Raw genomic sequence first — 12422 nt, 5'->3', positions numbered from 1 at the left:
GCTAACTACCGTGGCACCGTGACGCTCCTGGTCCTTTTACACTAGGTGTTAAAATCAAGTGGGGTAGATGGTTTGGGAAAGGTTTTGGATAATTATTTGTAAGGATGGGAATTTTAACCTAAGCTTACCTTGTAGGAAACTGATGAGTTTTGGTTTGGCCACTAGTTTTATACCTTCCCTGATTTTCCTCTCCAATGGAAACAATTTCTCATGATTTTCAACACTGCTATTAAATCTCCCCTTAACCTTCTCTGCTCTGAAGAGAATGCTTTGTATTGTAACCAATCCCTCTCTGGGTAGTGTGTCAGATGGTTACATGGTGACATAATCGGAGTAGATTTTCCCTCTCTTCACTCTTAGACTGTGTTATGATACCCTGCGCGAGTGAGCGGTCAATCCCAACCCCACAGACCCAGGGGTTTTAACCAATAATCGTGTTTTCCAAAGCTTTTTACTCCTTGACTGCTCCGATGAGTTACAGACATCAGATTTACAAGTAAAACATTAACAAACTGTTTATTAGTGAAGAGAGGAAAAGATGAATATATAAAGAAATAACAGGATAATGGTCTACCAGACCATGTAATCCCAAGACCTTATCCCACCCTCCACCCAGACACACAGAAGATTGGCACAAGGTAAGGGTTGGTGAGAAATAAAAAATGGGGATTAAAGGGTAGGTTTTTAAAAATAAATTTAGAGTACCCAATTATTTTTACCAATTAAGGGGCAATTTAGCACGGCCAGTCCACCTACTCTGCACATCTTTGGGTTGTGGGGGGGTGAGACCCACAGAGACATGGGGAGAATGTGCAAACTCCACACGGACAGTGACCCAGAGCCGGGATCGAACCTGGGACCTCGGCGCCGTGAGACTGCGCTGCGCCACTAAAGAGTAGGTTTGAGATGAGGCTTCACTGCTGTGGTTGTGGCCTCTTGGAAATAAATTTACTCAAGAGCTTCAGGTTGGCGCATTTCCATCCTTCGATCACCAGATTGCATTTTACCCAAGAGTTTCAATTTGGTAGGACCAGGACGGTGGTGCAGTGGGTTAGCATTGCTGCCTCACATTCTCCCCGTGTTTGCGTGGGTTTCGCCCCCACAATCCAAAGATGTGCAGCCTAGGTGGATTGACCACGCTAAATTGCCCCGTTATTGGAAAGAATTTAAAAAAAATTTAAAGTCCAGGTTGGTGTAATTCTGCCCTTCGGCCACCAGATGGAGTTAGGTGCAAGATGTAATCCTCATCATTGGCCATCAGATGGTGCTGGACACAGGATGTTCAGATCAGTGCTTTTCTGTTCATCTGCCACCAGATGGAGTTTCATCTCCTTGTGAGATTACTGGTTAAACATAGGTTTATTCTTCTTTGTCTGAGCTCCACATCGGAACTTTAAGAAATATTCTCAATTTTGCGTTCTTCCCAACCCCTTACACACAGTTCGAAGTTTACTGACGTTTGAGAAAAATGCTTTCACTTTCACATTCAAGATTTCTTTCCCAGTTCTTTTTTTAAAAAAAAATTTAGAGTACCCAATTATTATTTTTTTCCAGTTAAGGGGCAATTTTTTGTGGCCAATCCACCTACCCTGCACATCTTTGGGTTGAGGGGTGAGACTCACACAGACACGGGGAGAATGTGCAAACTCCACATGGACAGTGATCCGGAGCTTGGATCGAATCTGGGTCCACAGCTAGCCACCGTGCCGCCCCAACTTTTTCCCCAGTCCTGATGGCTGTCTGTGGCCCTTTAAACAAGAAAGTCTTCACCAATTTGGTTAGAATGCCTTTTCAAATCATCTGGCAGAGAGAGAGAAGGAGCGAGAGATTCTTGAGGTTCCCTACTAGCTGAACAAAAGATAGAACTCTCCAGAAGACCCGCCTTCTTTCCTGAAGGTTTCTGACTGGCTTCACTAACCACAGGCAACGATAGGAGCTGGCTGAGAATCCTACGTACGCCGATTAGCAGCTTGCCAAGTCTATAAAACAACATCACAGGTTCTGCCACAGAACTTAGAGGGGACATCGTAGCCTGGCCCAACTGGACAGGGGTGTTCCAGCTTTGCCCACAATCTATAGTTTAACAGCACCGTGAAGTACTGTTGCTTCACAGCGCCAGGGACCCGGGTTCGATTCCCGCCTTGGGTCTCTGTCTGTGTGGAGTCTGCATGTTCTCCCCGAGACTGCGTGGGTTTCCTCCGGATGCTCCGGTTTCCTCCCACAGTTCCCGAAAGATGTGCTTGTTAGATGAGTTGGACATTCTGGGAATTCTCCCTCAGCGTACCCCAACAGGCGCCGGAATGTGGCGACCAGGGGATTTTCACAGTAACTTCACTGCAGTGTTATTGTAAGCCTACTTGTGATAATAGTAATGATTATTATTATAAATGGCGCAGTAAGGTTGCAGCAGCTAACCAGAAGACTGTAGATCAAGGCAGGAGGCAGCAGGATGGGGATAAAAAAAGGGGACACAGGACAGCCAAAAGGTTTTACAACTATATCCAAACAACTGTGAGCAAGCAACACCTCTGCAATAAACACTGACAACTGGTTAAGTAACTGATGCACAATCAATGGACACGGAACGTAGATAAAGTCCGAACGATAGGCTTTAATACACAAGAAGTGTACCCGGCAGCAGACGTACAGAAGAATGGCCGACTGTCGGGGAACATGGGTTCTTATACCCCACCGCATAGGCGGAGCTACCTACCTCTCAGCCAATCGGCTGAGAGGCACATGACATACCTGGGCCAATGGGCAGCGAGTCCTCTGCACCAATGGCAGCTCACACTACCAGGTACCGTAATACCCCTAGTCATACTACCACAGTAACCTACGGTGTAGCAACCTGGTCATCCTTTGTCTATATTGTGAATAAAAGTAAAACCTCTGAAAACATAACAGAAAACAATCACAGCTTCTCCAGTCTCTACTCATTAACTGAGTAGGGCCTCATGGTAGCATGGTGGTTAGCATCAATGCTTCACAGCTCCAGGGTCCCAGGTTCGATTCCCGGCTGGGTCACTGTCTGTGTGGAGTCTGCACATCCTCCCCGTGTGTGCGTGGGTTTCCTCCGGGTGCTCCGGTTTCCTCCCACAGTCCAAAGATGTGCGGGTTAGGTGGATTGGCCATGCTAAATTGCCCGTAGTGTAAGGTTAATGGGGGGATTGTTGGGTTACGGGTATACGGGTTACGTGGGTTTAAGTAGGGTGATCATTGCTCGGCACAACATCGAGGGCCGAAGGGCCTGTTCTGTGCTGTACTGTTCTATAAGAGGTCTCTCATCCCTAGTCCCATTCTAGTAAATATCCTCCGCACCCTGTCCAATGGCCGACCATCCTAATGAGCCCTGTCCAGAATCAAACACAATCCTCCAGTTGGGGCCTGACTATCATTTTCTAAAAGTTTAGGGGTGCGGGCGTTGGCAACGGCACCGCTCCCTATGGCTCCAGGGAAGTGAGTCCTGTGGTGGTAGCGACGCTGAAGATTCGGAGGCACTTTCGGCCGAAATTTAGGTTGTGAGCAGATCCGGGGGGAGGGGGAGGGAGGGGGGGGGCGGGTGTTGACAGTGGGGGAACATCATGGATTTGAGCCGGGGAGGATGGATGCGCAATTCCGAGGATGGGAGGAGAATGGGATTAGGGGGAGATGAAGATATTTGTTTCTGGGAGGGTGGTTTGTGAGCTTGGAGGAGCTGAATGAGAAGTTTGGGTTGGCGCAGAGGGGGGTGGGGGGGGGGGGGGGGGGGGGGAGAGAGGTTCCGGTACGTGCGGGTGTGGGACTTTGCGAGGAAGGTCTTCCCAACCATTCCGATAGCGCCTGCCTCCTCCTCGCTGGAAGCGGACGGATTGCAGAAGGGCGTCGTCTCGTCTCAGTGATTTACGGGAGGATTTTGGAGGAGGTTGGAGGGGTTTAAGGCTAAGTGGGAGGAAGAGCTGGGGGCGGCACTGGAGGAGGGGCACTGTGAGGTGCTGCAGAGGGTGAATGCCTCAGTTTGGTGTGCGAGGCTGGGGCTGATACAGCTGAAGGTAGTGTACAGGACGCACCTGACAAAGTCCAGGATGGTCGGAGGTGTGGAGGATGTCTGTGAGCGATGTGGGAGGGGCCCTGTGAATCATGGACATACGTTTTAGTCCTGCCCGAAGCTGGAAATGCTTTGGAGGACGGTGTTCAGCACCATTTTGGGGGTTTTGCATGTGGACGTGGAGCCCGGTCCTCTAGAAGCCATATTCAGGGTGTCAGACCGGCCGGAGCTGGGGGGGGGGTCGATATTTTAACTTTGCCTCGCTAATTGCTCACAGGCGGGTGTTGTTTGGGGATGAGGGTCTGCTTCTCCACCCGTGTCCCGGCGTGGGGGGGTGGGTGGGGGGGGGGGGGGGGGGGGGCCTGTTGGAGTTCTTAGACCTGCAGAAAGTGAAATTTGCTCTAAGTGGGGTTGAGTGATTGAGTGATGGGTTCTGCAAGAGCTGGAGTTTGTTCATTCTGCATTTTGGAGAGTTGGTTACCGTTGACTGCTGAGGGAGGGGGCGGGAGAGGGACGTATGGGTGGCTGGGGGGGGGGTTAATGTGTTGGGTGGGTTTGTTATTGTAAAATGTAAAAATGTTGAAAACTTGGAATAAAAATACTTTTTTTTAAAAATCAAAAAGAACAGTAGTCCCAACACTGCCCCTTGGGGGAGGTGTGGGTGATTAACCAGATGCAGTTACAATTTGGTGATACGATGACATTACATTAGAAGATGATTAAGATATAAAAAGATTCAAGAGCTCCTGGGGACTTTCGAGCTCAGATTGCTGAGGTTGGAGTAAGCAGTCAAGATGACGCACTTGCCATCTCCTGAAGGTGTCTTTGGTATGTGAGTCTGTTGGTGCCTTTATATCACGTACGCTTAATATGAGGGTTTGCGGTTTGTTAACTAATTGACTTGATTAATAAAGAAGATTTGACAGATGCCTCAATGATTCTTCAAATTAGTATTCGAGTTAGAGAATGTATGACAATATCCTAATGCCAACCAGTTATAATTTATATCAATGAAAGCAAAATACTGTGAATGCTGGTAATCTGAAAGAGAAACAGGAAATGCTGGATAAACTCAGCATTTACGGAGAGATCCTTCTCCTCTCTCCCTGCCCACCTCCCCCCCCCACCCCCCCACCCCCCAACAGCCAAGTGTCCAAATCCTTAAAGTGCAAAGTGAACGGTCGACATCTACGATAGAACCCATCGATCGACCCCTTCATCGTGTACTTGACCTTCTCAAGGTAGAAGAACTCCATCCAATCACGCAGCCTTGTCCTGGCGCGAGGTGGTGTACGTCTGTCTCCAACTCCGCAAATTCCACCGTTGTGCCAGCAACGTGGCAAATGCTGGTTCATCCACCCACGCGCCTCCTCCCCCGTCCTCAGCTCCGGCAGGTCTGACACCCCAAATACAGCTACTAATAATAACAACCTTTATTGTCACAAGTAGGCTTACATTAACGCTGCAATGTAGTTACTGTGAAAAGCCCCTAGTTGCCACATTCCGGCACCTGTTTGGGTGCACAGAGGGAGAATTCAGAGAGTCCAAGTTACCTAACAGCACGTCTTTTGGGACTTGTGGGAGGAAACTGGAGCGCCCGGAGGAAACCCACACAGACACGGGGAGAACGTGCAGAATCTACACAGACAGTGACCCAAGCTGGGAATCGAACCTGGTCCTCTGGCACTGTGAAGTTGTAGTGCTAACCACTATGCTACCGTGCTGCCCATAACAGGCATGGCTCCAGAGCCACATTCAGGATAATCGATATGCTGCGACAAAAAGACCCCCAAAACCCACCAGCTTAGGGCAGGACCAGGACCTGTGAGGAGTGTGGTAAACAGACCCTCGCGAGCACCGCTCACATTTATCCTCGACCCTACAAAAAAATCGACTCATCCTGGACCTCATGAGGTGCGTGCTAAACACCACCTGTAGCTGAATCGAACTCCGCCTCACCCTCGTTCAGGGTGGTGTCGCTTTCACCCCACGCCTCCTCCTCCACAATGGGCTCCAACTCCTCCTCCCACCTGGCCTTCACTTCCTCTACCGAAACCTGTTCTTCCCCCATGATCCACACGTATATCCCGGACATGCTGCCCTCCTCCGACCCCTCACAGGAGAGTATCCTTTCCAGCAAGGTAGAGGCGGGAATGTCGGAAATGCCTGGCGAACAAAATCCCGTAGCTGAAAATACCTGAATGCACCTGACCACCACCCCCCCAAGACCTGCTCAACTCTTCACAGTGGATGACAAGACCATCCCATTCTCGTTCCATCACACATAGTCCGAGAGATCTTCGTGCAAAACCCAAGATTAGATAAAAGTCCCACGTCTAACCTTCAACCCGTATGATCCGCCCACCCCGTCTCCAACTTCAGGCCTGCCAAATGTCCGCATGATTGGAGATGACCATAGCCAAATACGCTGCGCCCTTTTGCCCTGGGGAGCAGGGTCCTACTCATAACAAAAAAAAATAGAATACACCCTGTGCATCGGCTACAAAAAAACAGGAACTCCCTTCAGTTGGTGTGTATTTAACTTTGGAATAGCAGCCAACAATCATCTCATAAGCATCACATTGTCCCAACTTGAAGCAGACACATTAACCAGCAGCATAGCCCTTCCCTCTAGAGTACCCGTAACAATCACAGAACACCCCCCCCAGATCAGCCTCCACTGCCCCCGCCTGAAAGCGAACCCTCCTGCTGACCAGAAACACCAGGCCCCCTACCCTACTGTCAAACCCGGAGTGAAAGACTTGGCTCACCCAGGCCTTCCGCAACCTGACCTGGTCCCGCACCCGCAGGTACATTTCTTGCAGGAACACCACATGGGCCCCCAAACCCTTTAAATGGGGGAAAAAAACCTTTACCATCCTCACAGGCTCCTCCCAAGCCTCGCACATTCCAGGTGATCAAACTTGTTGATGGGTTGGGGGGGGGGGGGGGGCAATAGTCGGAATCTTTACCCTGGGAAACATTACTTGTGTTTCCGAAAACCAGTGAGTGTTTTATTGTTTGTGATTGGTTGCCAGGTATAATCCTGCCTCCTACCCCTCGAGGAACTTCAGCTCCACTCCATCTGAAGAAACAGCAAAGAAGCCTCCAGCCAATCGAAGGAAGAGAAGGAGGAGACGGGGCAGGTCCGAGGTGGAAGAATCTCAATACGAGACCGATTACACAACAGGAGCGGAATCCGGCGATGACATGGATGATGAGGAATGGGACAGGTAGGCAGCAGGATTCCTCCGATATTTCCAGTGTTGCAGCCATAAAGCAGCCTCTTAAACATAGGGCGGGATTCTGTGTGACCGTACTTCAAAAAGCACTTCATTCGCTGATATTGTGAGCTCATGGGAGGCGCAATGGAAATGCAAGTTCTTGCTTCAGAAAGCATCACTCCTTCTATGCAGAAGCTCTTCCCGATATAAGAAGCTTGAGCACTTTCCAGACAGAGTCTTACCCATATAAATAGCATCATTGCAATATCCAGGGTGGAGCTGCCAACTCTGGACATGTTCCTGGAGGAACTCTTGCCTCCAGGTTTGAATAGTGCCTGTGGAATCTGTAATACTCACCTGAGAAGTCAGGTGGGGCCTCGGTTTAGCGTCTCTTCTGAAGGGTGGCACCTCTGACAGTGCAGCACTCCACTGGGACGCCCTGGGGGTTGTGAAAGGCACGACATGAATGCAAATGATTCATAATGTTGAGCCTTGCCCCCTCCTTTGTTTTGCCTTTGTCTTGTGTGGTGGTATGATTAGCATAGCTGCCTGCCATTGGTGCAGAACACCGGCTTACCATTGGCCCTGGTCGGTCATGTGCCTCTCGACCGGTTGGTTGAGAACCAGTCATGTGACGGCTCCCCGATTGGTCGAGAGGCTGAGTTAACCCCGCCTCCAGGGCGGGGTATAAATACCCAGCTCTCCTGGCAGTCGTCCTTCTACTGTAATCGACCGCAGGGCTAACATCTAGCAGATTGAAGCCATACTGTTGTTCAGCAACTTGTCTCGCGTTCAATTGATGGTACATCATCTTGTCTGTGCTAAAGATGCTGGGGGAGGGGGCGGGGGAGAGTAGCATTACAAAGGGTCATGTTCTAACCACGTTTTGTCTTGTCCTATCAGCTTGTACCCTCCCATAACCTCTGACCCCATACGGCAGGAATACAAGCAGGAATTTGACACTGATCATCGGGAATACAAACAGCTTTGTGCGGAAATGGATGAAACCAACAATCAGATTAATTTCCTGAGCAAGCGACTCGACGTTTTGACTGAGGATGACCCGAACTATCAGGTGCGGAGACTCCCCCCCCCCCCCCCCCCCACCTCCCCACCTCCCTCATCACAATGCACGGTAATGGAAGTAGCCCGGAGGACTCCAGTTTAAACACTGTAACTTTGGATCCTCCGGGAACCTCAACGATCCAATCCCAACCCCAAACCGTTCGGCTCGCGTATTCTCATATTTCCTTTAGCTGCTTTGCTCCGGTTTGAAACCTGTGACTTTGGAAAGGAGACAATGTGGGTGCTGCTGCTTTGTTGGGGATAATTCTGAATTCAGGTCACAGAGATCTGCTTGATGAAACCATCAATTCACTAGACACGTGCTTTAAGATATGAACAGTGGTTTTAATCTACTTACAACACAGCCAGCCTGTTCCGCGTTGAACTCTTGATGAACTGAACAACTGGCTCTGAGCATTGGTATTTATACAGCAGTCCAGGGGGAGGAGTCATGGGAGGAGCCAAGGGTGGAGCCCTGTACAAACTCCTAAGCATTCCCAGCGCTACTCCCCCTAGTGGTCGGGCAACGCAACTGCGCTTACAAATGCATGGTCTCATGTACATACAATACAGTGTGAATTACGGAGTTACATTCACCACACTGCTTATTTCAGCACTTCAAGGTAAAATGCAGATCACCAAGCCCCCCCCCCCCCCCCCCCCCACTCCACCTCCCCTCCCCACCATACCGGCATCATTCATCCATTCACAAAATCCCTGCATTGCCACGTAGAGTTTTAGAACAGTCCATTGTCCACTCTGTTTTAGTGCTTGCTTTGCTTTGTTTCAGGGAGTTGCTGAGGAATACAACAGATTAAAGAACTTCAAGAAGGTCAGTGCGTCTCTCGTAGATATTCCATTCATTGCAAAGCGATACCTGAAATGCTGCAGATGCTGGAAATCTGGAATCAAAGCAGCTAAAGCTGGTCCGGCAGTACCTGTAGAGAGAGAAACAGAGTTCAAGGGCGCGATCGAACAACCACGCTGTGGCCGAAAAGCAGCGCGGCGTGGGGCAATGTGGCCAATAGAAGCTGGGAGACCCCGCTCCCAGGATCTACCCGGCTCGCAATGCCTTCGAGCTCTAACGCGTCGGAGGCTCCGGAGATCGGGATATCTTTTAAAAATGATGCCCTGATCTCTCGCTACACCATACATAGCCTCGTTTACTGCGATGACGATCTCCGCTATGGAACTCGGCCACGTATTCCCCACGGAGGCCCCCTATCAAACCCGAGTTGAGTTAGTGCCGGGGCAAACGCGGCTAAATGCGCTGGCTATGGGACTTTGTTCTCATTTAATGAAACAGCGGTCAACGTTTCAGAAGAAGCACATTTCACCACAACTGAGAATGGAGTTCTGATAAAAAGTCACAGGACTGACACAATAACTCGTTTCTCTGTCACTCAGATGCTGCAAGATCTGCTCAGCATTTCCAGCATTTTCTGATCTTAATCCCATTCAAATCACTGTCTGTTGATTATACAGCCTGCAGTGTACATCCAATAATATTCCTAATAAATAAACTCCCCAGCACGTGGCTCAATGTGATGATGAACGCTGCCAATCAGACACCTTCTGGTCTGATGGTGGGTGTGTGCTGAGTCACTTGGGCTGTGTAACTAACTCCGTGCTGTACCTGTCCTGGGAGTGTTTGATGGGGACAGTGTAGCGGGAGCTTTACTCTGTATCTCACCCTGTGCTGTACCTGTCCTGGGAGTGTTTGTTGGGGACAGTGTAGACGGAGCTTTACTCTGTATCTAACCCCGTGCTGTACCTATCCTGGGAGTGTTTGATGGGGACAGTGTAGAGGGAGCTTTACTCTGTATCTCACCCTGTGCTGTACCTGTCCTGGGAGTGTTTGATGGAGACAGTGTAGAGGGAGCTTTACTCTGTATCTCACCCTGTGCTGTACCTGTCCTGGGAGTGTTTGATGGGGACAGTGTAGAGGGAGCTTTACTCTGTATCTCACCCTGTGCTGTACCTGTCCTGGGAGTGTTTGATGGGGCATTAGATGCCAGAAATAGAAAATACTTGATTCCCAATCACTGATGGACCTTGTCTTCTTGCGTATGAAGCTGATTTTAAAGAGGAGAAACAAATATTGACAAAGCAGAATAGATTTGTGCACTGAGTTAGATTTTTCTTGATATGTTCTTATCTTTCCTGCTCTTCCAGACCTCTGATTATCAAAGCAAGCGTCTGCAGAGCAAGCGGTTGAAGAGCAAACTCTCCCACATTAAGCGGATGGTCAGCGAGTATGACCGTCAGCGAGAGTACGTTTGAGAGGGGTCTCATCGTCCTTGAGCTTCTTCTGCCCTTTTCCCCCTTCTGTCCCCATCCCCAACCCTATCCACAGCCCACATCATGAAAACTGGGAAATATCCTGCAGATTTTAGCGAAGATTCCAAACTCCAGTCATAAACTCTACCTGTGGGGCGATGTCCAGGTTCACAGAGAGCCTGAATTGAGGCCAGACTTTGAACAGGGGAAGGATGACGCATGCTGACTCCGTTCCTACAACAGTTTTTGTGACAATTTCACTCCTGAATGCATGAGACTGAGAAATGTTTAAGTGGTATTCCATGCGTGGCCGACGAATAAACAGACAGATGAGACTTGGCGGATTAAACATGGGAAATGTCAATGCACAACTTCAATCACAGCTTAGAACCCACTGGACGAATCAATCCACAGGCCATTCAACCCAGGTCATCCAATACGTGGGGGAAAATCAATCATCATTAAATCAAATTACTTGAGCTCTTCCCTCTGCCTCGTTATGATGGCACCTTGAGTAAAACATCCCAAGTGACTTCACAGTGGCTTTGCGAGGCATAGATTGACACCGGATCACCTAGGCAGATATATGACCAAATGCTGGGGCACAGAGAGAGGCTTTTAAAGAGGTATTTTGTTAAAAGGGGAGAGAAACATAGAGGTTTCGGAAGGGATTCCAAAGCTTAGGGCGCAGGCAGCGGAAGGCATGGCGGCCAAGAGTGCAGTGATGGAAATCGGGGATGCTGGTGAGGTCAAGATTAAAGGAGTACAGAGACATCAGTGGGTGGTTGCTGGACTGGGCGTCAATAAAGTTCAGAAGCACAGGGGTGGTGGGTGATGTGAGTTAGAGCACAGGCAGCAGAGTTTTGGATGAGCTCAATTTATCTGTGCGGGGAGGAGGGGGGGGGGGGGAAGTTGGGAGGCGGTTCAGGAGAGAATTTGAATAGTTTCATCTGAAGGTAACAGGGGGCAGTAATGAGGGTTTCAGCAGCAGATGAACCAAGACAGGGTAGAGACGAACAATACCATGGAGGTGGAGGTGGGTGGCCTTGAAGTTCCGAGATTAAACGGGGTCCTTAGTTCGACTTGAGGTTAAGTAGGACGTGGAAGCTGTGAATAGCGTAGAGGCCAGGGAGAGAGAGAATTGGAGGGGAGGGAACTGAAAATGTGATGGGGGGGGGGGGGGGGGGGGCAAAGATCCAGGGCTTTGGTTTCCCCGAGATTTAATTATTAGATGCGTGAGTGTTCATTTTCCGGCCTTCAATCCATGAGCGGTGTTGATCCGCGCCACACTCCATTCCTGTGGACGTTGGAACTCGGGTGATCATCATACAGGTGAAATATAATGGACTGTGGAGAGGACAGCTCCTAATCAATACCACAGTATGACCATTTTCTGTGTCAGGGGCTGCTCCTCAAATCTTTGCAATCAAAATAGCTTCTCCGAAGCTTTCTGTATTGCCAATGATGTGTATTTTGAAATTTTCTTATTGATTTTTCCAAGTTATGTTTTGCTCTTAACTGATCTCAATGCGACTAATCAAAGAAATTTAGAATTTTAGAAATAATGACATATTTAATCGATTAAAGAAATAGTGCGAAGCCTAGAATAGGCCCACTTTGGAGCGCACGCTGGTTGATCCTGTTTCCATTTATAGATATTCTCTGATCAATTTTGGGCCTGGGCATATGGAAAGGGCAGTTTTTAGGTGAAAGAAATTCTAAATAGGAACACAGGTCATTTAGTATTAGCAAACTGAACTGTGCAGGAATTGACAGGAATTTAAACTATTCACGTGGTCCCTAAAGGTCTGAGATATTGGCCTACA

The 12422-nt window shown here is 49.1% G+C and overlaps 1 protein-coding gene across 2 annotated transcripts in view; it reads left to right on the top strand.

Annotated features, from left to right (window-relative positions):
• The window catches only part of si:ch73-61d6.3 (occludin), a 35494-nt gene extending 24565 nt beyond the window's left edge, over positions 1 to 10929 (top strand). For both annotated transcript variants that reach the window (XM_038777898.1, XM_038777899.1), the window contains exons 5-8: positions 7066 to 7260; positions 8155 to 8326; positions 9107 to 9148; positions 10492 to 10929. In XM_038777898.1, the coding sequence (XP_038633826.1) occupies positions 7066 to 7260; positions 8155 to 8326; positions 9107 to 9148; positions 10492 to 10599 (517 nt within the window). In that variant the 3' untranslated portion in view covers positions 10600 to 10929. The remainder of the gene's footprint in view (positions 1 to 7065; positions 7261 to 8154; positions 8327 to 9106; positions 9149 to 10491) is intronic.
• Positions 10930 to 12422: the final 1493 nt, after the last annotated feature.

The sequence above is a fragment of the Scyliorhinus canicula genome, chromosome 18 (genome assembly GCF_902713615.1).
Source record: "Scyliorhinus canicula chromosome 18, sScyCan1.1, whole genome shotgun sequence".
Taxonomy (NCBI): domain Eukaryota; kingdom Metazoa; phylum Chordata; class Chondrichthyes; order Carcharhiniformes; family Scyliorhinidae; genus Scyliorhinus; species Scyliorhinus canicula.
This window is presented reverse-complemented; position numbering and strand designations above follow the sequence as displayed.